Below are 27,745 nucleotides of genomic sequence, written 5' to 3' on the forward strand. Positions count from 1 at the left end.
TATGTGCTTTGTCCTGGAATGAAAAGACGGATTCTTTGCTAGATGGATAGCACTTTGACTGTCGCAATACAAGATATTGTTTTCTTGTTTCTTGCCTAACTCTTCCAAGAAACTTTGGAGCCAAACCATCTCCTTGCTGGCTTCCGTAACAGCGACATATTCTGCTTCAGTTGTGGAGAGAGCAACTATCTTCTGTAGTTGAGAAACCCAACTCACTGCAGTTCCTCCTAGAGTATAGACATACCCTGTAGTGCTCCTTCTGATGTCGACATTTCCGGCTAAGTCAGCATCTACATAGCCTGTCAGTATCATATCTCCACCTTTGAAACAAAATGCTTTGTTTGTGGTACCCCGAAGATATCTGAGGATCCATTTGACTGCTTCCCAGTGTACCTTGCCCGGATTATTCATGTACCTGCTAACAGCTCCCACTGCATGAGCAATCTGGTCTGGTACAAACCATGGCATACATCAGACTTCCAATTGCTGAGGCATACGGCACCTTCACCATATGTGCACGTTCTTCCTCCGTCTTTGGTGATTGGTCTTTGGAGAGTCTGAAATGAACACCTAAAGGTGTACTTACTGGTTTAGCATCTTGCATGTTGAACCTGGAGAGTACTTTGTTGATGTACTCAGCCTGTGATAACATCAAAGTCCCCGACTTTGTGTCTCTCTTGATCCTCATCCCAAGAATCTGCTTTGCAGCGCCCAGATCCTTCATAGCAAACTGCTTCGACAATTTTTGCTTCAAGTGTATAATCTCTTGCATGTCTGAGCCTGCAACGAGCATGTCATCAACGTACAATAATAAAATAATGAAGCTGTTGTCGAACCTCTTGATGTAGCAACAATGATCTGCTTGGCATCTGATAAAACCACTGCTACTCATGAAACTATCGAACTTCTTGTACCACTGTCTAGGAGCTGTTTTAAACCATACAAGCTCTTCTTCAACCTGCATACCAGGTTTTTCTTGTCTGCCTCTATGAAGCCTTCTGGCTGCCTCATAAAGATTTCTTCCTCCAAATCACCATGAAGGAAAGCTGTCTTTACATCTAACTGCTCAAGATGTAAATTCTCTGCAGCTACAATTTTCAACACCAGTCTGATTGTAGACAATTTTACGACTGGAGAGAAAATTTCATTGTAGTCAATACCTTCTTTTTGCTGAAAGCCTTTGACAACCAATCTTGCTTTGTAGCGTTTGCTCCCATCGTGCTCTTCTTTGATCCTGTAAATCCACTTGTTGTGGAGCGCTTTCTTGCCTGGTGGTAATTCAGCTAATTCCCATGTCTGATTTGACATAAGCGAGTCCATCTCATCTTTCATGGAAAACTCCCACTTGACTGAATCCTCCACTTGCATTGCTTCATCATAGCACTCTGGTTCACCATTGTCAGTCAGCAACAAGTAGTGTAAAGAAGGAGAATACCGTTGGGTTGGTTTAGGAATTCTGGAGGAGCGTCTCAGTTCTGGTGTGCCTGGTTCTTCTTGAACTGCTTCAGGATTGATCTGAACATCATTTCCAGAAATCTCCTCGAACTCAGCAAATTCCTTTGTTTCAGCTTCGGTATTACTTGATTCTGCGGTTGACCTATCTTTGTACATCACATTTTCATTGAAAATGACGTCTCTGCTTCTGATGATCTTCCGATTTTCATAGTCCCAAAACCGGTAACCGAACTCATCACCGCCATAACCAACAAAAGCACATTTGTTGGACTTAGCATCAAGCTTACTTCTTTCAGCAGAGTCTATGTGTACATAAGAAATACAACCAAACACTCTTAAGTGTGAAAGGTTTATTTCTTTCTTGCTCCAAACTTCCTCTGGTATTCTGCCATCCAAAGGAACTGAGGGCCCACGGTTGATCAAGTAAGCTGCAGTGTTGATTGCTTCAGCCCATAGAAATTTGGGCAAGCCGGCATGTATCCTCATACTTCTGGCACGTTCATTCAGAGTTCTGTTCATGCGCTCTGCTACACCATTATGTTGCGGTGTCTTGGGAACTGTTGTCTCCATCTTGATCCCATTGTTTGCGCAGAAATCTCTGAATCTACTGTCTCTGTACTCTCCTCCATTGTCAGACCTCAACCGCTTGACTTTCAAACCAGTCTCATTTTCCACCATGGCCTTCCATTTTCTGAAGATATCGAAGACTTCTGATTTCTTCTTCAGAAAATAAACCCACACCTTCCTTGTTGAATCATCGATGAAGGTGACATAATATAGTGAGCCTGCAAGAGATGGAACTGGGGATGGTCCCCATACATCAGTATGAACCAATTCTAACCTTTCTGTCTTGGGTGTCTTGCCAATCTTTGCAAAACTGACTTTCTTTTATTTGCCAAAGATGCAATCCTCGCATAGTCCGACATCTACATTCTTTAGATCCGGCAGCTTCCCTTTTGACAAAAGTGTCTTCATCCCTTTCTCGCTCATATGGCCAAGCCTTTGGTGCCATATGTTTGATTTTCCATCAGCATCTGCTACTGCAATGATATTCTCTAAATTTGAGGTTACATAGAGAGTACCAGTCTTCTTACCACGAGCAATGACGAGTGCTCCTTTGGTAATCTTCCATTCACAGCCTGAAAAGGTTGTGCTATATCCTTCTCCATCAAGCTGTCCAACAGAAATCAGATTTCTTTTGAGGCCAGGAATATGTCTCACTACTGTCAGCTTCCAGGTGGTCTGGTTTGGCAACTTTAGTCGGATGTCTCCTTTTCCGACGATCTTTAAGGTTTCATCATCAGCAAGATGAACCTTCCCAAAATCACCACTGACATAATTCTCCATGATTTCTTGGCATGGGGTGGAGTGGAAAGATGCCCCTGAATCCAAGATCCATGATTCAATCGGACTGTTGACGCTTAGAATCATGGCATCACCTGTCTCCTCTGTCACGTTGGCAGATTCCTGTGCACCGGTATCTTTCTTCAGTGCTCGGCAATCTCTTTTAAAGTGACCTTTCTTGCCACAATTATAACAGGTAAAATCTTTCTTTCCCGTTCTAGATTTTTCCCGTCTGGATTTTGATCTGCCACGATTTGAATATCTTTCTGAAGTTCTTCCTCTAGACTCTGTGTGCAAGGCTGATGAGGTTGATGCTTCACCCGATTCTCTCCGTCGAATTTCTTCACTCAGTACCAGATCCCGAACATCGTCGAATTTTAATTTGCTGTTTCCCGACGAACTGCTGACTGCTGTAACAGTAGCATTCCAACTGTCTGGTAGAGATGATAAGAGAATTAAAGCTCGAACTTCATCATCGAACTCAATTTCCACTGAACTCAACTGGGTTGTGATTGTGTTGAGTTCATTAGGTGTTGTGCCACCGATGCCCCTTCCGTCATCCGCAAATTGAATAATCGCCTCATCAAATGAACTTTGTTTGAGGCCGATGGCTTCTCATACATACTGGAGAGAGCCGCCATAAGACCCGCCGTGGTCTTTTCCTTTGCTATGTTGAAAGCAACATTTCGGGACAACGTCAGTCGGATGACTCCGAGGGCTTGTCGGTCGAGAAGAGCCCAGTCTTCATTCTTCATGCCCTCTGGTTGCTTTCCTGAGAGAGGTTGATAAAGATTTTTCTGGTACAGAAAATCTTCAATCTGCATCTTCCAAAAGCCAAAGTCCGCACCATCGAACTTTTCAATTTTCACCTTCCCTTCGTCTGCAGCCATCGCTTCCACTCGAATCTGGCTTCTTTTGGATCGTTTCTGACAATTCTTGCGAACCACCGTGTATTAGAACACCACCGTCGACAAACTCGTATCGCCGACCGAAATTTCACTATTCACGAATTCACTATTCACGTGAATAGTAATGAATAGTAACCTCGCAGAAAAATTGACAAAATTCACAACCAAAAGCTCTGATACCAGTTGTTAGGAAAATAAACCGAGTACAAGTAATTTCCCTATAACCAGATTAGTGAGAATGCGAAATAAAAGTGGAAAAATAATACCCGAAAATTGATAACGGAGTTCAGCCAATTGTGCTTACGTCTCCGGGCTGCTGCAGATCTTTTACTAAGAGAGAAAATTTACAGGTGTTTACAAAACACTCACTACTCACAAGAAAGCTCTCTAGTATAGGAAGAAAGAAATGTTTTGGGATGATTTTGAAGCTAAATGGGTAAGGGTATTTATAGTAGAAACTTAGGGACTAATCATTGAAAATACCCTAAAGTGCAATGACTAAAGTGAATTTACCCATTCCTATTTTCAACAAACATCTACCAAAATTTTACCAAACTTTAAAAAACATTTTTCAAAGAAACATTTACCAAACTTTGAAAAAAACATTTTCCAAAGTTGGTTGCCAAACTTTGAAACTTTTAACATGATGTTGGCAGACAAAGTAGCCCTAAAGATCGCAAATAGCAACAGAAACATAAGAGGAGCGAGGAAGGGAGTTTTTGCCATAAGGTTGGGTGTGAGAATAATGCAAATCATGAACAGAGAAACAGCCGAGTTAGAATGGTATTCTTTGGTAAAGGCACAACTTATAGCATAGAATTGAGACTTCGCATTAAATTGTTTTGGAAATGGTCGTATAAATGATTAATTGCGTTAGTCAAGGTCGTTGCAACTTGCTAATACATTGATTAAGCAGCAGCTTGGAATCGCAAGCCTCTCTTTTTTAAATAACATGGTCCCAATGTCTGCATGATTTCAAGTGCGATGCCATCACCATTAAAAGTGTCCTTTCCCAATCCCCTAGGTGTTGGTTGTTTTAAGTCAAGGTCTTTGGCGTTTACATAAAAAAAAACAAAGTATATATCCATGTTTAATATCATAAATGTGACATAAAAGACATACATGTGATAAATTCATGATTAAGTGTTACAATCAAAACTCAAATATAATTTTGTACTGTATATAATTTAATCTAAATATAATTTTAGTCAAACATAAATTAAATACAATTTATTTTAGTGGTTGAGTGTTACAATTATAGCACAAGTCATTCAAAGACATATACGATTCTAGAAAAAACTTATCGGTTAAGTCAGTATAAATATAATAAAAGATGTATCTAACATAACGTGTATATAATTTTTAATTTTTAATTTAATAACAATTATATATATATATGTGTGTGTGGGGGTGAATCGAGAAAAAAATCAATATAATTTTTCAACAAAACTCACATATAATTTTATTTTTTTGATATGGGGTCTATGGCCTAGGTAAAGCTAGTCCTAAATACGCCCCATTTAGAGGTCTATCCATTTGGATAAATTACCAACCATGAACATGTAATTAATCAGTTTATACAAATACATGCTTAAAATGATAATTTAATTTAATTTAATTAATTAGATAGAATTATACTTACATCCAATCCTTTGACGTTAAAAATGAATAATGAAAATATCAAAACTTATTTAGTAAATATTAGTTTAAATTACATCAATGGTCATCAAACTTTTGGGTGTTTGTATTTTGATCATTGAACTTATAAAACTCGCAATACAATCATTAATTTTTTAATTAATTTTCATTACAATTATTTTTTTGAAAGAGGGTACTTTGTATTAAGAACAAATGCAAAGTACACCACCTCAAGGACCTCATTAAAAAACCTCCCTAATCCTAGCTGGAGGAAAAAGAGTGAACCAAGAGGTAGAAGAGAACAATACAATGATGCCACAGTGCAACAAAAATTACATACCCCAAACCACAACGAAACTCACACAATCACCCATACATACCAAATAGCAGGAAGAATTAGAAACTAAAAGGACATCAAAAAACAAAATTCAGGTGAACACAGTAACACAGGGGACAATCCGAAAACAGAAGCTGGAAATAGAATCACCAAAACTGTTGATCACTGCATAACACCATGACCTCCTCGATCTTCAAACCAGCACGCATTATAACATAAACAATCCTTTAGGAGCCATTGATCTTAAATTCAGTGAAAAATCTCCTAGAACGCAACCTTAAACTTCACGCAATCCCCGACAATCACGCACCAAACTTAAAGGCACTGATACTCCTTATCAACAAAAGTAAGCCACCTTTTCTTCAAATCCGAATCTGATAGAAATGTACCAGATAATTAAGAGGAATTTAGATCAGATTTGAGCAAGTGGAATCTCTTCAGCGTACGATTTCTTTTTAATTTCTCAGCTTTCGACAGAACTTTGTCCTGAATTATTGAATCAAAATAGAGTAAAAACTCTAATTGATCAAGAAGAAGAAAAAAACTCTCTTTAGAATAATCTCACAAAATTGCAAAAGGGAAGAACTCTTAAGAAAGCTTTCAAATGCTTATAATTAAGCTTTGATTGTTGGATGATAAAACTCAAATACAAGTAGGGTATTTATAGGTTACAAGAAACAATCTAAACCACTCATTAAAATAATCACTAAATAATCTAAACCAATGAAATTAAAACATGAGAAAAATACTTAATTTTCACCTAACTAAATTAATGTAAGCAATGACATCAATACTAAATTGATGTAAGCAATGACATCAAATTAATTTAGGTGTGAACTTATTTAGGCTAATATTGAATTTTCAACACTCCCCCTCAATGTTAGCCTTCATTCTTTGAATCATGCCAAACTGACGACGGAAATGTTCAAACTTTTCTTTGGGTTTGACTGCCTCAAAATCAAAAGCCTTACTTCGTCTCGTTCCTTGCTTGATTGCATTAACACCCTCAATTGGACCAAGTATTTTCCCTGGCTTGGCAGCTTTAACACTTGCAGCCGCACCAATTCCCGCTACTTCTCCTTTTCCAATCCTCTTCAAGATGGTTATAAGGTGACGCTTCTCGGGACATCCTCTAATCAAATGAGGACCATCACAGAAGTAACACTTTAGCTTTTCCTTGCTTGCCTTCTTCTTCGAACCGGACTTACCCTTGCCATTCTTTCCCGATGGCTTTCCTTGGCTACGAACAGTCGATGGCTTACCTTGGCCATTGGAAGAGCTTCCTCTACCAATTCCCCGCTGTACCTTTTCCCGGTCTCTCCTAATATTGCCACTATCTCGGGGCATGGGCTTGGACGACACATCGCTACTTGGCTTGTCACCTGCAAGCTCAGACAACTTTTCGGCTACAGCTATAGCCTCCGAAAGTCTCTGGGTATTACCTTGCTCTCCCCCGAGCATCACCCCTAGTCTAAGTCCTTCAAAGAAGGTCTTGAGCGCACCCTATTCACTCATTGCTCCCTTGCATATGAGCAGCTCCCTCTTGAGCTCATCCATTTCGTTTCTCATAGCCACTACCTCAGCTTCCTAGGCATTACTCCCTCGAACAGTCTCTAACTCGTTAAGAACTCGTTGCGTCTCGTCCTTGAATCTGTCCTCCAAGGACTCCAATATATCAAGGCGGGACTCCACAACACCTTGGGTCTCCTTGGCCTCATTCTCGGCTTTTTCAAGTCTCCCGACCCTCTTTTCCCACAAAGTTGAGACCTGTTCCAACTTGATAAGCCTCTCTGCATAGAAAGCAAAACCTTCCATCAAATAAGCCAATGTCTCGTAGACTGTCAGTTCCTCTTCTTGTTCCCCATCAAGACTCTCCTTGTCTTCATGAGTGAACGTACTGTCTCGCTCAAACATGCCTTTGGCTCCATCATCGAGCCTCTTTACCTCGAGATCTAGCTCCTCCTAGTGTGTTTTCACCGCCTCAAGCATTTTTTGCGAACTCATCATGGCATCCCCATGTTTGGACACCGACGATGCTCTCAAGCCCACCAGACTCAATTCCCGTTTCCCACCATGACCCTCTTTGCCTTTGCATGTGGAAACTCCTTTTCTCTTATACTGAGAAAAGTTTTACAACTTCTGTATATCTCCCATCATGTGATTTGAGTAGCCTGAGTCTACGATCCAATCATTCTCATAGTTAATATTTTCTGGTGTTGTTACTGTGAAAACTAATTCTTCTTCCTCCATAGCAAATAACGCTTCAGCATCCCAACCATCTTCACTATTCTCCTTCGAACTGGAAGTATCAGTATTACTTTCAATAGGATTTTTCTTGGTCCAACAGTCTTTTGCCATGTGGCCCATCTTCCCGCAGTTGTAACACTTGCCATCGAACTTTCTACTATTATCGCAATTCTTGGAAGCTCCCCCTGAATGAAGGCCTCCCTTTCCTTTGTAATTTTTCACCTTGTCACCATCCTTTTTAGATCCACTGCCAGTATACCGCTGAAAAGTGCCTCTACTTTTACTGGTGTAGAGCGCTTCCTCTTCACCCTTCAGCGAGACTCCTCCCATTTGCTTGGCCATGGCTTCTTGACCTGCAAGCAAATTTTCAAACTCAACAAGCGATGGTTGTGTCAGCCATCCCTGTACGGCGACAACAAACTCTCGATATTTGGGTCTCAAACCATGGACAATTATTACTTTTATCCTGACTTCCCCAATAGCAGCTGTCAGATCTAATTCTAAAATTTCGCGACATATCGACTTCACCTTATGAAAGTATTAGGCAACTGCCATTTCGCGTTGCGCCATTGATAGAAGTTCATTCTCGAGAAGTTGCAATTTTGTATCGTTCCTCTTCGAAAAGTGTGTAACAAAAGTGTCTCATGCTTCATTTGGTGTTTTAGCATCCCGGATGTGCTCCAACATTTCTTCTTCAATTGTGGTCTTTAAAGCAAACATTATTTTGCCTGTTTTAATTTTCCACTTTCGCAAGATGTCATTGGCATCTTCTGCCGCCGGTTGTGTAACTTCACCACCACCGATAACCTCCCAAAGGTCTTGACCTTGTAAGTATGACTCCATACATGTTGCCCACGTGTTGTAGTTTTTGTTGTTGAGCTTCTTGATTCCTCCAACTACTTGAAGATCACCCATCTTAACGGCAAGACTTTGACTATACCCAACAAGCTTGAGTAACAAACGTGAAGAGTACTAAATTACTCTAAACACAAAGAAGCTCCACAAGGTTTGTAATAACCCCGACAATAATCTCAAGAAATCTTTTCTGATGTGGAAGATCAGTTAAAAACTGCAGCCACAGAGCATACTTAGAATTTCAAGAGACCTTAAAAACATGGCTCTGATACCAATTGTTGAATCAAAATAGAGTAAAAACTCTAATTGATCAAGAAGAAGAAGAAACTCTCTTTAGAATAATCTCACAAAATTGCAAAATGGAAGAACTCTTAAGAAAGCTTTCAAATGCTTATAATTAAGCTTTGATTGTTGGATGATAAAACTCAAATACAAGTAGGGTATTTATAGGTTACAAGAAACAATTAAACCACTCATTAAAATAATCACTAAATAATCTAAAACATTGAAATTAAAACATGAGAAAAATACTTAATTTTCACCTAACTAAATTGATGTAAGCAATGACATCAATACTAAATTGATGTAAGCAATGACATCAAATTAATTTAGGTGTGAACTTATTTAGGCTAATATTGAATTTTCAACATGAATATCCAATAGCGAGCCAAATTTCTGCTGCTTCCTATTCATCCTATTGGTCAGCACCTTTTCACTAGAATGAACAGAAATATTCCTTACAGGAGACTTGGACAAAGACCCCTCTGCCACTGTTGATAACAACTCTGAACTCGGACTATCCAAAAGCCTTAGACCGTTGGAAGATGGCTTAGGCTGCCAATGATCGGCATCTATATTGGAAACCAAAACCCCAATACTCTCGTCAATGGCTTTGATCGAAAGCCCAACACTAGGCACAATCAGCAATTCGTAGACTGTGCCTTGTGAAGCCGCATGCCAATCCCACTTTGAACCCATGTGCACCCCACTATCTTTATCTAAGGCATTGAAATAACCACTCCCTTGACAAATAAATGCATGCTCCACTACCCCATAACATATTAAAGTCATTTTTCCTATAAAAAAAACTTTATCCAACAGGAATAATAATATTCAAAACACCTCAAATTATTCAATAGTCTAACTTAAACAACCTTATCCAAACTTAGCAAACTATAAAAAAAAATTATCCATTAAAATTGTAAGAACCAATTATCTGCAAAATTTGATATTACCATAATCTAAGTATCTTTCTTTAAATCTTGTCAAAAACACGATTTCACACATCACCTTTGGGTTAAAAGTAATAGCTTAGCCTAAATTACTACCAATCAAATAATATTTCGACACTACTTCAAAAATATATTGTATTTTAAATTAATATAACATCATTTATTTTTATCCACGTCATTATATTAATAAAATGAGTTAAAATGGAATTAACAACCGATTAGTTTAATGAGATAAAGTATTAGATCCTTTAAGTAAAGTTAGGATTTCAAATTCTGACGTTTGTGAATGAAGTAAATTAAATTGAGAGGATTTCTCTCATGATAAACCTATAGAAAATCCGATATGTATAGTTTGATTAACCGACCTGAGGGATTAAAATCGAATGAGAGTTAACGGTTGAGTGACTAAAATCAAATGGATCGGTAACGTTAGAGACTAAAATCTAATGGATCAATAACTTTATGGACCATGTAGCCTTAATTTTAAAATTGGTGACCAAAATCCGTCAAACTAAAAACAAAGGGGACTTTCGTATAGTTTACCAAACAAAAAAATAGTTAAAATGAAGCAGTAAATATTGTTTACCGGTCGGAACCGACGAGGCAGAGAGCGGTCTGGTCTTCCGAGTCAAAGATAGAATCTGGAATCTACCACGTGGGCAATTCTCAAATCATTGCTTCAAATAAATCTAGAATTTTATAATAATAATAATAATAATAATAATTAAGAGAATCAAATTCAGCTGGCTTCACTTTCCTGCTTCCTTAAACCAGAAATAGACCCCTCCATTTCTTCAAATAAGAAATATATATCTGGAAAATTTTGGAATTTATTAGACGAAGAGAAAAATAGAAATATGAGGATACAGTGCAACGTGTGCCAGGTGGCGGAGGCGAAGGTGCTGTGCTGCTCCGACGAGGCGGCGCTGTGTTTGGAGTGCCACGAGAAAGTCCACGCCGCGAACAAGTTGGCCAGCAAACATCATCGTGTTCCCCTCTCTTCTTCTCACATGCCTAAATGTGACTTTTGCCAGGTACTTTAATTTCCCCTGGATGTTTTTCCCTTTATGCTTATAGTTGTTTTAAAGGCCAGAGTTTTATCTGAGAGGTAAGGTGGAGTTTGGATTGAATTCGATTTTCTTTATTTGATTTAGCTTAATTACCAAGGGAAATTATGGTTTATACTGAGAGAAGCGAGAAAATAAATTGGGGGAAGCCTATCGTCGTTTGAATTTGAAGATCTTTACTTTCATGAAATTCTAAGAACGAGCTAAAATTCAATTTGTATTTTAATACTAAGAGGTGATTACAAGGTAGTTAATGTTCATGATCCTTATTAACCATGAACAATGGACACACACAATACAGATGTTGCTCGAAACCGCAATCTCTAGGGAGAAAATACTCCGAGGCCGTTTTGAGTTCTAAAATTCGATTTTTCGATTGTTGCTTTTGGGACTATAATTTAGGATTGATTTCTATTTTCTTCCTTAAAAATAACAATTGTATCTGTTTCGTGCATTTATGTACTGTTCATGAACTTTTCTCATTTTATGACTGTATTTAAGGGTATTATATCTATAATTATAGTGTTCTGTTCATGAATTTCTCGTATTATGATGGTGTTTATGTTGTTATATAATTATATTAGTTTTTGACATATCTAACAATCAATTAATGTTGACAAAATCAATCACTGTTTTGACAGGAAGCATCTGGGTTTTTCTTTTGTTTGCAAGATCGAGCTCTACTCTGCAGAAAAAGTGATATTACTATACATACAGCAAATCCTTATGTCTCTAGTCACCAAAGATTTGTGCTTACTGGAGTAAAGGTTGGTCTTGAAACATCAACTGACCATGTTGGATCTTCTTCCAATGTTAAATCACCTTGTAATGAAAAAACCTCGGGAACCAAATCCAATTCTACGTCTAAAAGCTGGGCTCCTATGGCATTTACAAGCGAATACAACAAGGTTCTTCCATCAACTGTTGGAGTTGAGAACAGTGTGCCGGAAAAAATGTCATATGGTGGGGGTTCTACGGCTGGAATCATTCAACCATGGCAAGTGGACGATTTACTTGGGCTAACTGACCTTAATCAAAGCTTTCGTTACATGGATAACGAGTTATCTAAGGTAGGCTTGTCATCTCGGTTTTGGTTCTATATTTAATGTTTTTCTTATGTAGAATGGAGGCCATCCATGTTCTTAACCTTATATGTCTTTCTGCGGATCATGTGTTTACTTACATTGTACAAAAGTTACTTTTACTAGGATGGTAATTAAATAATCCACACATTAGGTCGACCTTCCTCTCTCTCACGCATGCAGTTCCCTGTGGGCATGAGTCAGTTAAAGCATGCATGCATGAATGAAGCTTTTGTGGCGATTTGCATGTCTTGAAACCCAAGAAAATATAGTGATGCTTCAGTCACTTGGAAGTAAAATCACATCTAGGACCTCATGCTCATAATGATTGCTCGAGATTCGACTTGGCTAGATAACCTTCTTGCTACTTGAGCTAGATATCTAGGTTTGCTGCATGAAATAGTATTGTTGGTTGGATTAGTTTACGTTAATTAGCTGCTATATTGGACCTTGTCAAAGTTAATTTAGTTGGTAGAATGGCACCAATGAATATCTAAGTTCTATTCTGTTGGTTAGACAATCAATTTTTTTACTATGTTCTTCAATGCCAATGTTAATTAGTTCGGACTTGACTCGTACAGTTCGGTGTGTGCTTTCAATGGTTGTTAGCATTTTGGATCTTTAGTTATGGAATGGACTATGCAACTTGATCGATGATGTACTGCAAATTTTTGTATTTTGTTTTTACTTCTTGTTCCATATCCTTCGTCGGTCCCATATAAACACTGAAAATTTAGCAACTATCGTGCAAAAAATCATTGAACTTACAACTGTTTTAGAATTGCATGTTTTCGGCAGAACATTAAGAAGATACTTTGAAGTTGAAGGGGAAAAAAGTACCTATACTACTAACACAGAGAGAAATAGCACTTGGTACTGGAAGAAGATTTCTGCCCTTATTATATGTATACAGCCACAAAAACACAGAGTGAACATTTCACCACTCGCTGTGGTTGAAAAAAATAACGCTTGTGGAATGATGTGGATTCAGTGCTGTAGTTGCATCAGCACGATCTATTCTCCCTGTCACACCCCAAAAATTTCTTTAAAATTAATTAATTGTTTTTTTTTCAGACTAAACTGCAAATTTTTAAAAATATATGTGCTAAAGTTGAAATTTTTGAAAATTTAGGGACCAACCCCATAATTTACCCATCTTTGTCTGTCTGTTAAAATAAAAAAGGGAGAGAGTAGGGGCTGGCCTGCTTGAACCCATTACCTAGGGTATAGTCAACCTAGACCCTACCAGCCGACCTAGACCCTATTTATGTTAAAAATAATCAGTTATGTATATTATTCGTTTTATATTCGAGTTTTTATTTACCTTAAACCAGAAAACCCCTCCCTCCCCGTGATTCAACCTCATTTCCCCCTAAATTTGGGAACCCTTAGCCACCGCTCCTCATCACCAAATTAGTCGTCGTTATCGTGCTCCGTCGCCAAAAATCGAACCGGCATCCTCCAACGACGTAAACCCGACCCTCAATTCCACTGTTTCGACCACCGATCGTTGATAGCCGAAGGAGAAATCATCAACCCGTCACGTCGATTTTTGACAAAATCCGACCACCGTGCTCAATAGTTCGCCTCACCGCCCCTAAATATCGATTCCTCATCGCCGTGCGTTCAAAACCCGACCGAAGCCACCGTCTACCGTCGCCGTTTTTCTCATCGCCGGCGAGGGTAAGAGCTTTGCCATTTTCTTTTGATTTTGACGATTATAGGTTGATTTAAGACTTGATATGGGTTGTTTTAGTTGTTTGATGTGCTCGGGAGTAATCGGTCGTCTACCCCCGACCCTGTCGCCGTCTCACGCGCCCCCACGCACCGTCGCTTGCGCGTGGGGCTTGTCCCCACTCTGGTTTCTTTTGGAAACCGGTCCAGCTGACCCAACCCGACCAGAACCGTTGACATGACCCGACCCGTTGACTTTGACCCAACCCGACCCGAACTGTTTGACCCGACCTATTGACTTTGACCCGAAAAAGTCAAATTTTTCAAAAAGTCATATTTTATGTTTTTCGATGTCCTGAGTCCGAATCCGAAGTCCGTTTTACCAAATTCAAACCCGAAAGCCTCCGAATTTTCCCGTAAACCCGAAAAAATGCATATTTATTTAAGTGTTTTAATTCAGTTAATTTAATCGAAGGGTCAAAGACTAATTATGGTTATCGTATGTTAGTGGTATTCGGAGATCTCCTGACCGTTTCACTGCTCGACCCGGTTCCTCTCGTCCTCGAGAGGCCGTGAATACCTGTATAGTTTTGTAACCCTATTAGTTATTATATTTAGGATATTATTCCGAATATGACTCTGTTATGATATGGTTTAGGTTCTCGTTCAGTCGAAGAGCCTAGTGAAGTTGGTGCTCGATAGATCTTCCGGACTGACCCGTTTTGCGAGGTGTGTTCCTTGTGTGCAATATAAATGTTTTAAAAATCTGTTTGAAATCTCATGTGCACATGAATGTTTTCTCCGATTTGAAATATAATATTTTGATCTGATTTGACATTGTATAAATTACATGTTTTGAAATCTCATTCCTGATTTAAGGAAATATAAAGCATGATTGCCTGAATTATGATTTCTGGTTTCTATTTTAATGGACTGATGATTTGTCTAAACTCTGATTCACTGCTACTACTGGTTACTATCTGAAAAATGTTTTATTCGGGGCACTCTGGGATCTGGTATGAAGACTCTGGCAGGTTCAGTCGCTGTTGGTAATTCCTTGGTTGGTTCAGCACCGACTGATAATTCCTTATGGACCTAAGGCAACCCTTGGGTAGGCTCTGCGGCCCGAGATTTTTCTTGGGTAAGCCTCCGTGGCCCCGAGAATTGTCTTGGGTAAGCTCTCAGGCCCCAAGGTACTCCCTTAGGTTATGCAGTTATGGGGAACTGCATATGGCGTTCGGTTGGAGGACGATTCAAAGTTTTTAAATTAAAAAATCCTATGATATTTTAATGTCTGTGATCTGTACTGATTTTAAAAAGCACAACTATATGTTTTATTTTTGCATTGTTAGGACACACTGAGCCTCTAGCTCACTTTTCAAAACTGTTTTACCCCTTTCAGATACTCTCGGATAGGCACTCCGTATCAGACACTTGGAGGATTGGCACATTTAGTACAAATATTTTTGTTGTAATGTTTCTATCTTCTGAAGTGCTTTTAATTATGGTGACATGTGTCTTATTTCTGAAGTACTTATTTTTTTATGATATTTACTGCTTTTTCTACTGATATTTGATTTATTGTTCTCCGGATTTATTACATGTTTTATTTTACCCTGGTCACTTTTAGTTTTATATTTACGAGTTGGGTTTTCATCGTTAATTATTTTATACTTTTATAAATGACATTTTGTAATATGATTTAAATTATTGAATAACATTTTTGGAAAATGTCTTTAAGAATATTTCGTGTAATCCGCCAGACTTAGTCGAAACGCATAGGTTGGGTCTAGGGGTTACACTCCCATCTAAATAGATCTTAATTTCCCGGAGATGTGTCTTGTTTTGGAGTTTGGGCGTCTTGGCTTCTTGAACATCTATTGTATTTCCTATCAGCTCAGACGAAGACTTCCACGAAGGTTGTTCAAATTTTTGAGATCTCCCAAGCAGAACTTTGTAGGATTATTAGAATCATCTATTGCAATAATGTCCGTTAATGTCCTCAGAGACGTTAATCTCCCAATGCTCTTCGGATAGGATCTTAGTCCGAAGTAATTTGTAGTGCGAAGAAATCTCAAATTGATCAACTCTCCTATGCCATCTGGTAATTTTCTAAGACCGTTGCACCCGTGAAGATCCAATGATAACAGATCATGTAGTTTACAGATGATACTAGGCAACGGCTCTGGGTGTAACAACCTAACTGCCTAGAACCTTCTTCTATGCACACAACTGAGAGAGCAGCAGAGAAGTCGATGAAAATTAAAACAAAACCTAATGTATTTTAATTTTGTCATATTCTCATCGACTCAATTTTATTTTAAATATTTATTTATCTAAGTATTCTAATGTCTGTACTCAGTACGTGGCCCGCCTAATTTTAATTTTAAAACTTTCGGTTTGGTTTTTTTGATAAATTCAGTTTGAAACCTTTTTTGTGCATGGATTCAAATAGCGGCCATATAGCGGAATAGAGGCCATATAGCGGAATAGCGGCCATATAGCGGAATAGCGGGCTGCTATTACCGTTGTTATTTTGTTAGAAATAAAAAAACCAACAAGGGAATGTTTTAGACTTAACTTCTAGTACTGACCGAAACAGAAATAAATTGAAAGTTGGAAACATGACGAGTAGTTTACCCTTTATTTATTAACATAAATAATTATCTCTAAGGATGGATCGGGAACACAGTAAATCACCTAATAAGTCATCTTTTACAGGACGGACTACAAGCAAACTATTAGAATTCAACAATTATAATTTCTAAACGCACAAAGAAGAAAATATAAAACACTACAAGCAATGAAGCAAATGCGAATTATCAAAATCCAAACATCTTCCTTGCAGCTAAAAACACCAACGACAACACCTAGAGTGAATGAAAACAACACTAAGAAATAATAAGATTAGGATTACTTGGCTCGTTGAAGTGATTCATTTAGAGCATGCGTCAGCCACTGAGATTTTATAACATCTCATCTCATTAGATGATGATAGCATAAACATGTCCTACTCTAACATCTTCTCTAAGCAGTACTGATTACTAATTTTTTTTATATAAAAAGGTGTGTCGTTAGAGTACCACTTCTGCTGAGAGAAAATGGAAAAAGAGTGCATCATAAGAAGTATTATCCAGCCACAATGTAAAAGGTGCAAAGTAATGAGTAGGGTTCATTGCCCGAACGAAGAACATAAGAAAACACACTGAAAGTTTCGACACAAAAGGCTAATTTATCAATCATGTTCCCAAGACTGGATAATGTGGATCCTCTGTCTGTTGGGAGTTTCACAATAACAACTGCATCATTCTCCAAATGAAAATTACTGAACTGCAACTCCAACACAGGAAAAAGAAAGGGGTTGATTAAAATGGTAAAGAAACAACAAAAGAGAGAATGATGTCGAGATATTACCTGTTACCTTGTACCATCCTTTCTTTTCTGAACTAGAACCACCCGCCTATGAACTCTATCTTCAACTCCGAAGGCGGCTTTAATGCTTTGATTACATCGTCTTCCTTTATATCTCCATCCAAATTTATTCTAACATTGCTGAGACTCTTCTTGTTCGAAAGGTTGGCTCTGATAGCCTCATCTGCATCGATCGCATTTCCTACCAGTTTCACACGAACATCTCCACAAAGGTGGTTCAACTCTTCAAAATCTCCGAGACTGAATTCCTTTGCATCATTCTGATCAACTCTAACAATGACATTGGTTAATTCCCTCAGATAAGTTAAGCAGCCAATCCCTTTTGGATAGAAAGTTATACTACAGCAATACCAGGTATAAAGATACCTCAATCTCATCAATTTCCCGATTCCGTCTGGTAACTTCGTAAGACTACTACATCCAGTTAGATCCAAAGATTGCAAATCATATAAGTCGCACAATGTTTCTGGTAGTATCTTCAATTCTTTGCTGCCAGCTAAGCTAAGGAACTTCAGATTTATTAATTCATAAATTTCCTCGGGAAATTTACGAAGTACATTACCTTGTACACATGGTCCAAAACAATTAAGCCATCCGCTAGACAAGCTCAAATCCAATAACCTGAGATGTTTGGATTGTTTACATAAGTTAGATAATGCTCTACTGGTTATCAAACACCCTTGACTAACAGCAACAAGAGTCCGCAATTTCTCTGCACCGCTAATGTCCACAGGGAAACCAACTCCCTGTGCTATCATCACCATCAAATGACGAATGCTAATAATAGGAAAATATGACGGCAGAGGAGGACAAGATGAATCTAGAATCAATGGCGGATCACAAGATGAAGCTAGAATTGAAGTTCCAGAATCAGAAAGAGTTTTCATCTGCTTTGGAGCTGGAGCTGGATCTGGAATCACACGTTTTATAGATTTGACCTCCTTAGACGTCCTAGCATAAGTTAAGTCCAACATCATATGTTCAACAGATCGGATCTCCATCATTAGTTCAGATTGGAACAGAAAGCGAAGAAAGTCGTGTACGATATTCTGCATCTTCCATGTATGGATACCACCATTCCTGCAAAAATCTTGTAAAAATGAATGAGCTACTAAGCACTTAAAGTACGCTTCACCTTTTAGCTCCATTTCTGAATCATCAGATGAGTTTAGATAACCGTGTGCCATCCAGTGTTGGACTAAAAGAGTTCTCGACATTTCAAAGTTTTTGGGAAAGATAACACAATACAGTAAGCATTGCCTTATTGACCAAGGTAGATCACAATAAGATAGCCATAGTATTTTAAAAATATACTTGGGTATCATAGGAGATTCCCATATATAGTTTCCAGAACACTGTTCCACTCTCTTTTTTCAATTTTATGCTGCAAGATACCTCCCAAAACCTTTGCAGCAAATGGTGATCCTTTGCATTTCTTCGCAATTTCCAATCCTATATCTTCTACACATTCTTAACTATCTTCATTCAGTCCATTGAAGGCAACTTCACGAAGTATCATCCAACACAATTCTCCAGGCAACTCTTTCAGATGAAATATATAAGATGATTTCGTTTCTACTGCAAATTTGTGTTCACAAGTAGTAATTACAATCCTACTCTCTGGCATGCCATGTTGAAAAACAGATTTAAGTACTCCCCAGTCATCATAATCATATCTCCCCACGCCATCTAAAACAAGAAGGGTTTTCTTGTCGACAATCTTTCGATAAATTCTATCTAAAATACCTTGCAATGGAAATAATGTTAGGATGCACAAGAAGTCATGTTTCAAGCCCTCAAGAGCTTGAATGATTGCTCTACCAATTTTGCCTAAGTCGAAATCGTCTGAAACGTTCACCAAAATTATGTTGTCGAAGCTTGCCACGACCTGCTCATCTTCACAAATGCATTGAGCAAGAGATGATTTCCCCATTCCGTCCATGCCAACAATAGAGATGGTTTTGATTTTGTCGCTCCTCTCTTTACTACTTTCGCCCAAAATTACATCCATTATATCTTTCTTTACCTGGTCTATACCAAGTAACTTCGACACTTCCAGGTCCAGCAAAATAGATTCTGGTCCAGGAGAAAGCTTAGATCTCAAATCCATCAACTCCACTTCCAACTTAGAAATGGATGATTCAAAAGGATCATTATCCAAATCTATAATGTCCGGATCAGAAGGATCAGTTTTTTCTTTACTAACCTTAGTTTCAACTGCTTCTACCAGTAATCTACTTCGCATCAATTGATTGTTAAAGTCGCTAAACATGTCTTCTATATCGTATAATAGATCATCAAGTGCATACCCGTCAATCTCAAGCCTCGACAGCTGAACGGACAATGGCCAATCCTTTAATGCATTCATCTTGGACCGAATAGCTTCCAGACGAAGTACAAGCGAGTCCATCTCACCCTGAAACTCTGTCACATCTACAAAGTCGCGTACACTTTCGTCCGCTTTGATTGCACGTACCAGCTCCAGGATTGCAGAAACAAGTTCTTCGGCCATCCTAAGAGAAACAAACAGAGAGAAGCGATTAGTTAAGCAAGGAAATCAATTTTGAGAAAAGGGTCTCAAGAGTTGAGGATTCAGACTCAGAAGAACTTACTGCAAATTAAGTAGGGTTGCTTGAGTTGTGATCTTGAGTATTCAACTAAAGTTTATTTTCTTCCCTGATTTTAGAGTTAACTGAGAATTTCAGTTTCTAAACCGTCGCATACTTGTAACCTGGGAAAAAAAAACCATCCCGTATATCTATCTATATCTATAATTCTATTTTATATAATAATAATAATAATAATAATAATAATAATAATAATAATAATCCACACGGGAAAACTCTAAACCCTAAACTTTAAATCCACATCAGCACAATCAAATGGTGAAAAACAATATTAAACGAGACTAAATCTTAACTGACTGTCTCTTTAGAGAGAAAATAAAGTTCGAAACTACGCATCGTAAGTCACAAGCTGGATAAAGCTTCCCCATGATGTGTTGGCTTGTGATTTCCAAGCACCTTTGCTCGTTACTCGCCATCAGATGTCGTCATGAATGAGAAAAATATGGTGATGTACGTACACTGTACAGTGTAGAACAAGGTTGTGTTATCATCGCCTCGATTGCCACCAATCTGGAACTCTCAACCTTCTTCTACTTGACTATTTCTGTGTACAGCAAGTTGGAAGATTGTGTTTTAGCTGTCTTCGTAACATATTGCCGGCATCTTCCTTCTTTGGAGGGAAGTACTGTCTGGAACTGGAAATGATGGAAACATTCTTGAGCCGGTTCCACATTCCAAGCCATCGGTCCTTTGGAAATTGATGCAACTGATTGACCAAATAACCTGCTTCCAATGCCTCTTTCATAGAGAAGAAAATTGAGAATTCAGTGTTGTCAATTTTATCCTCATAACGCCACAAAATATTAAAGTAGCTGTGTTTTGTTTTTTTTTTGGAAAAAAAATATAAAATTTAATTATCCAATCATTTTCATTTCATATCTTCAGAAAAATTAAGTCATATGACCATAAAAAAAATCACGTGTCTTTCACACTTATCATTTTCTTCAAATAATTATTTTTTTCTTTTTTTAATAAAATTTTTCATCAAATCCTAGAAATAAGATAATAAAATGCATTTTTTTCTTCAATAATAATAAGGGTAAAGTATAGTAATGGTCACTGAACATTTCTGAAGCTTGCATTTAGGTCCCCCAACTTTTAAAACTTGCAATACAGTCCCCCAACATTTATTCCGTTTGCAATATGGTCCCCAACTTAAATCACTGTTAGAAAATTAGGGTAAATTATATAAACGGTCATTAAACTTTTCAGGCACTTGAATTTAGGTCTCCAACTTTTAAAACTTGCAAAACAGTCCCCCCAATAATTTTATTTTCTTATTAAATATAGATGTATAGAAAATATAAATGATTCAATTTATATTTAAATGTATGAATCATTTATATTTTTGATATATTTTATTTTTCTTGTATAAACTAGTATTTAAAATATGTTTATATTTTAATCAAAATATTTCAATATACGAATAAAAATATATTTATATAATGTATATTTATATTTAGATGTATAAATAAAAAATATATATTCATATATTAATTTATGAATCATTTATATTTTTTGAATATTTTATTTTTAATAAGAAATTAAAATTATTAATTATATTAGAAATACTCAACTTAAGATTATATATATAATCATGAATTATAAATATGAAAAATATAATTATTAAATTTAGTTTAAAAATATATAAATCTTAAATTTATTCTTTTAAAATATTGTATCAACTAATATTTAAAAAATATATTAAATCTATCAAACAATTTATCAAATATAATATTTTTTATTGTAAAAAAATATAATATTTCCCCATCATTTATTGCTTTCAAATTTTTTGCCGAAGTTCAAATCTCATTATTTCCATTTTCCATTATATTCTTTTTTTTCTGGCATTGATCATACTATTAGTATATGTATTATTGTATATCTCTTAACACAAACGATGGTGTTAGCTTAGTGGCTCCACCCTGTATCTTTCATTTGCGTGACTCAGGTGTGAGTTTGCCCAAGACCCAAATTTTACTTCTTTGTAACTTAATTTTCTTCTAATTAGGTGGTGACATGTGTCACCAATAACATATATCATGATCATGTGTTAACACATGTCAGATCCTGGTTAAATGATTAATTTATTAAATTTTATTTAATTTAGGACCAAATTGATAGCATATATAAATAATTAGGTGGTGACAGGTGTCACCAATGACACGTGTCATGGTCATGTGCTAACACATGTCATATCCTAATTAAATGATTAATTTATTAAATTCTATTTAATTTAGGACCAAATTGATTATATAAATAATAAATACTGAATGTATAATAATGTCAATTCCTTTTAACTGCCACTTCATCATTTGTATCAATTGGTAGCGACTAGTGGCTTAGTTGAAACAGTTAAATAATTATGTTGTATGATTGATAAATTTAAAAGATCGATGACAAAAGTAAAAAGGGCTAGATAGTTAAGTTGTCAACCTAGTAGTTTACACTTTTATTTATACGTCAAAATAACATTTTATAAATTTAAAATTCGAATTATTTTCAACATCTTCTATATCCTAACTACTTTTTTTAATTAAAAAATTTCTTCAACAGATAAGAATTATACTATTATATTTATATATAAAAAATACGTATCACATGAAATAAGATGAAATTAAATAATAATAAATCTGACATAATTGAATTTAATTGAATTATTTTGGAATTTAGGCTTTAGAATGAAATTGAATTACTTTGGAAATTGGGGTTTATAATGAAATTGAGGACTGTTTTGCAAGTTTTAAAAGTTGGGAGACCTAAATTCAAGTGTCTGAAAAGTTCAATAACCTTTTATATAATTTACCCTAATTTCTAACGGTGGTTTAAGTTGGGGGACCATATTGCAAACGGAATAAATGTTAGGGGACTGTATTGCAAGTTTTAAAAGTTAGGGACCTAAATGCAAGCTTCAAAAATGTTCAGTGACCATTACTATACTTTACCCTAATAATAATAATGAAAAATAGTGCCAATAAACTTTGTCTTATTTCTTGATTTTGTCATTATTTAACCAATAAACTAGTGATGTTTACCCTAGACAAGACCGACGTTGACCTAGATAATTGAGCTTTTCATCATTGATTTTTCAAAAAAAAAAACATTTTAAAATATAGATTCAATATAATTTTGTACTCGATATATATATATATATATATATATATATATATATATATATATATATATATTCTAAGAATAACTTTGAAGCTTAATTAAATTTAAAAACGTATTCAACACAAAAATGTTGGTTAAATAATGACAAATTCAAGAGACGAGACAAAGTTTATTGGCATTATTTTTCATTATTATTATTATTATTATTGAAGGAAAAAAATGTATTTTATTATTTTATTTCCAAGATTTAATGAAAAATTTTATTAAAAAAAGAAAAAAAAATATTTGAAGAAAATAATGTGTGAAAGGCACGTGATTTTCTTTATGGTCATATGATTTAATTTTTCAGAAGATAGAAAATGAAAACGATTTACTATTAAATTTTATCTTTTTTCCAACAAACAAAACACAGTTACCTCTTTAGTATTTCGTGGCATTTGTACACAAAAATCACTCTAACAAAAATTAATTACTTATCAGTCACTTTTTCAGAAAATTTTATAGATCTAGCACCCATCCCAGAAAGGCGCAGATCATCGTCCGATCTTTATCTGAGTTGGCGCCATGTCAGGATAAGGCGCGGATGATGATCATCATCCACGCTTTTCTGCAAATTTTGCTAGATCGTTAAAATTTTCTGAAACGGTGTCTGTCAGGTGATTTTTGAGTAAAACGCCTGACGATGTGGAGATTTTTTAAATTAGGTTAGGATTCATAATATATATAAAAAATAAGAATAAAAATATAATTTAACTCGACTGATTATGTAAATGTAATTATAAATGTTTTTACCATTAATTTTTGAAGTCGCACATTTTTAGATAACAATTTATTAATATTTCAATTAATTAATATAAAAATAAATTTAATTTTTTAATATTGCACAAACTCCAATGACTTAAGTGGTAAAGAAATTGTTATTATTATTTGAGGTCCAGAGTATAAGCACTAGGACTACCAAGGGTACAACGGTTCAATATCAAATGATTGAAAGTTTTCTTTAAATATATAATATCTTAAAATCACTTTTTATTTATTTAATTTTAACATGAAATTATTTTATTGACAAAATGACTTGTATTGTATTACATTATTTTATTATAAATTCATTTTTTTAATATTTTTATAATTTTAAAATTATTTGCTAATATAACATATAAGAAAATAATATCACGTCAACAATGATATACATGTAAACAATCAACACCTAAAATAATTAAGATTTTAATGACCATTTCCATTGGTAAGAAAAAAGAAGAAAATCCAATGCTTTTGGTTATGGAAATGATGGAAGGAAAACATCTTAGAATACCCTAAACCAAAACTGTAAAAGATATATTTTCTGATACAATTTGGTTATGGTAGTGATGTTCCACATCATTGACAATCTTTCAAGGTTAGCCAAATCATTGCCCTAATTGCAGTTTCTGTCCCCCTCTCTTCCATGGTATCGAAGGCTTTCTCTTCCCATCATTTTATATATCCTCCCTTTTCTCATTCTTTCGTGTTACTTGAGATCGCGGAAGCGACGATCGGGTGAACTTACATTTGCCAGTTCTGGAGGATTTGTTGCATTAAGACTGCCAAAATGCAGCCTATGGATATGTTGATGACATTAACAGCATCATTGTTCAGCTGCAAGAAGAAAAGCCATAAAAGAATCAGAGTTTCAGCTTTATAATGATAAACAAATGACAGATGCTTAGGACATGGAACTATCTTATTATTCAAACAATTCCTTACCCAACGAAATCCTTCTTTCCCTTGGAATGAAGAACCGATTATACTCTCACCAAGATTAGCAATTTGAGAAGCTATTACGCATATCAGCACCTCAGGTACACTTATCTACTAGCAAGCAGAAAAAAGAAAGAAGAAAGAAGTGGTTTAGAACATTTATATAGATTCAAATAATCATCATTGTCGAGAGTCGATATGTCATTTCTCGATTTGAAAGCGTATCAAGGTTGTGTCATGAACAACATTATGAACAACAAGAACAATATCAAGGATTCGTAAAGTATTTGGGAAACCCTTCCTAGGGATGTACCTATGCTAGAGTGACAATCTCATCCACTGTAACACCCCAATTTAGGGGCTAAATTTAAGAAATTATAAAGTGGTGAATTTAATTGGTATTTTTAGAAGAAATTGGGGATTAAATTGTAAAATGTTAAAATTGGCAGACCGTTTTATAAAGTGCAGGAAATTCAGTGGCTAAACCCATGATTTAACCAATTTTTATATATGTTGTATTATAAATCTCTCCCCCGTGCGCAGGTTCTCAAATTTTCCAGTTTTCCCTCTCCAACATCCCAACTTCTAACTCCGATCTACTCGCCGTCCAACCTCCAAACGACGAGCTGAAACCACCATCGTGTTCGTTGTCAACCGAGGAACAAAACCCCTCAAACCTTTCATCGTGAATCATCGTCGTTCGTCGTTAATTTTAGTCGGAAGTATCGTCGGTAATAACTCGGTTTTAGTTGGTTTTTCATCGATTCACGACGATCGGGTCATCCGTTTACGACACCTCCCGCACCATCGTGTTCGTTGCATCGGTCCGAGTTCGCCAGTGTCATCCTTGGTCTCCGTCGATGGCGGAGCGTAAGGAGGTGAAGCGGTCAAAGTTTCCGATTTGTTGAAATCGAGCTCTCCGCCGTTCAAAATTGTGAACCGAGCTTTGTAAGTATCTCGAAATCGCTCAAAATAATTTTTAGAAATTTTTCCGGGATTTTAGCACTGTTCACGCGCCCCCACGTGCGAAGGAAAAAGTGACCGGTTTGATCGGTTTTGGAATTGTTTTGACCGGTCAAAACCCGACCCGTTGACCCGACCCAACCCGTTGACCGTTGACCGTTGACCCGTTGACCGTTGACCGGCGTTGACCATTGTTGACCAAAACTTTGACTGGCTTTGACCGAGCATTAAACGACCTTTGACTTTGACCGAGTATACCTATCCTGACATTTTTCGACGTTCCAAATCCGATTCCGCTGTCCGTTTTTCGAAATTCGAATCCGAAGACCTCAAAATTGCCGGTCAAACCCGTTGACTTTGATTTTGACCGAAAATTCCAAATTTTTGAAAAGTCATATTTTATGCTTTCGACGTCCTGAATCCGAATCCGAAGTCCGTTTCGCCAAATTCGAACCCGGTAAGCCCGTCTTTCACTGATTTATCACCTGATTCGATCCGTTTATCGCAATTAAGCTCCGTTTCTGATATAATTTATGTTGATATGTATCTGAGGAATTATTGGAAATTGAATTGAAGATCAAAGGCGTTCGAATGGAATTTTTATGGTCGATCAGTATTGCACGAAAATCGAGGTAATACTTTACTACCTCTTTATGCTTTATAGAACATGTTGGTATTGGTAAATGCATGAATTGAAATGTTTGGTCTCATATGTGTAATTAATGAAGTTCTACACTCGATCTGAATACAGTAAAAAGGTTCAGTAATTGATTATGGTTCAGATGACTTTTTATAAGAAATTAAGGGATTGTTATAATTAAATTACAAGTTATGTGCTTAGTGACAAAGAAATCAACCTGGATCTGTAACTTATAATTTATTTCATCAAAGGTTAAATGTTAAAGGTTTTGGATGAGAAATTATGAGAATACTCCGGTAGGGTAAAATTACGAAAATACCCTTGTGTTATAAAAAAACAAGATTGGAATATGGAAGTTGGATAAGAGGTTTTTACAGACATATTGATCTGATAAAAAAATATTGAGGTGCATAAGAAATGTTAGTTTTCCTTGGATATTTTGGATAACCGGTTTTTAACCCAAGAGGAGTTGAGCAAGATGCTAGAAGTCTGTTAAGGAATCTTTTCAAGATTAGAGAATGTTGAAGAAAGCAATTAACCATAAGATATTTAAATTATAATTATTTTCGTTAAGAGCTAATATCGAAATTATCTGGTTAAGAAATTACGAAAATACCCTTGAGAGATAAAATAGTCTGAATTGACCCTGAATGAGAAAGTACTTTGAGGATTTGTACTTAACTCGATTAAGTACGAATTTAATTGTTAAGATCCTGTCTTTGTACAAAAAAATTCATGATATTCCGTTTGTAAAATCTGAGAAGACACTTGACCTGAAAATATTCGAATAATGAGTAAAATACTTGAAGAGTAATTTATCGGGGGTATTCTGCTGTCAGAATTGTTCGAAAGGACTGAAGTAAATGATAATATTGAATTAAATAATAAGACCGGATGGCAGGAAAAGATTGAAATACCGTAGATCTGTAAAATGACCAAAATACCCCTGTAATGGAAATGACCCAAGAATATCACCAAGCTCAGGAATGATTTGATATCCTCGAGCTCTGAAATGAATGGAATAAAACTGAACACCAAAATTACCAAAATACCCTCATGACCTATACCAAGCAAATGCATTGGATTAATTAAGGAATCCAAATAAGCATAGGTATTGGCCTACCTTTAAAAGTAATGGAACACAATTTAAGTGAGTAGATCAACCCTAAAGCTATGTCAATACCTGAATGGCATAGATATTACTGGAATGCGTGTTCGTCTTCCTAAGTTTGACTCGATGATAAATTTTGGAAGTATTCAACTTAGTTCAACTCTGGATCGCATTCAGTACTAAGAATTGGACGTTTGTTCGACAAATCAACCACAAATACCAAATTGAATGGAACGAAAGTGCAACATGTGTCTGAAAATCAGGAACGCTTGAATTACTCTG

General features: G+C 36.3%; 4 protein-coding genes across 4 annotated transcripts in view; 1 reads left to right on the plus strand and 3 right to left on the minus strand.

Moving 5' to 3' along the window:
• The first annotated feature begins 10,749 nt into the window (after window positions 1-10,749).
• On the plus strand, window positions 10,750-12,324 carry LOC120202985 (B-box zinc finger protein 22-like). The gene is made up of 2 exons (XM_039203365.1): window positions 10,750-11,050; window positions 11,725-12,324. Exons 1-2 carry the CDS (start codon window positions 10,874-10,876, stop codon window positions 12,187-12,189), a joined length of 642 nt encoding a protein of 213 aa, XP_039059296.1. The 5' UTR covers window positions 10,750-10,873; the 3' UTR covers window positions 12,190-12,324.
• Window positions 12,325-16,766: 4,442 nt separating this feature from the next.
• Window positions 16,767-18,055, minus strand: LOC120202984 (putative disease resistance protein RGA1). The gene is made up of 2 exons (XM_039203364.1): window positions 17,226-18,055; window positions 16,767-16,797 (listed from the first exon to the last, which is right to left on the minus strand). Exon 1 carries the CDS (start codon window positions 18,033-18,035, stop codon window positions 17,286-17,288), a length of 750 nt encoding a protein of 249 aa, XP_039059295.1. The 5' UTR covers window positions 18,036-18,055; the 3' UTR covers window positions 16,767-16,797; window positions 17,226-17,285.
• A 687-nt stretch (window positions 18,056-18,742) lies between these two features.
• On the minus strand, window positions 18,743-20,581 carry LOC120202796 (putative disease resistance protein RGA3). Its single transcript, XM_039203166.1, has 2 exons — window positions 20,451-20,581; window positions 18,743-19,784 (listed from the first exon to the last, which is right to left on the minus strand). The coding sequence occupies exons 1-2, from the start codon at window positions 20,579-20,581 to the stop codon at window positions 18,743-18,745; spliced, it is 1,173 nt and encodes a 390-aa protein (XP_039059097.1).
• Window positions 20,582-24,510: 3,929 nt separating this feature from the next.
• The window catches only part of LOC120202986 (protein VTE6, chloroplastic-like), a 39,564-nt gene continuing 36,329 nt past the window's right edge, over window positions 24,511-27,745 (minus strand). Inside the window, exons 3-4 of the mRNA XM_039203366.1 lie at window positions 24,756-24,860; window positions 24,511-24,647 (exon numbers count right to left, since the gene is read on the minus strand). Of these exons, the coding sequence (XP_039059297.1) occupies window positions 24,555-24,647; window positions 24,756-24,860 (198 nt within the window). The 3' untranslated portion in view covers window positions 24,511-24,554. The remainder of the gene's footprint in view (window positions 24,648-24,755; window positions 24,861-27,745) is intronic.

This window comes from Hibiscus syriacus, unplaced genomic scaffold (genome assembly GCF_006381635.1).
Source record: "Hibiscus syriacus cultivar Baekdansim isolate YM2019G1 unplaced genomic scaffold, ASM638163v2 tig00009009_pilon, whole genome shotgun sequence".
Lineage (NCBI taxonomy): Eukaryota > Viridiplantae > Streptophyta > Magnoliopsida > Malvales > Malvaceae > Hibiscus > Hibiscus syriacus.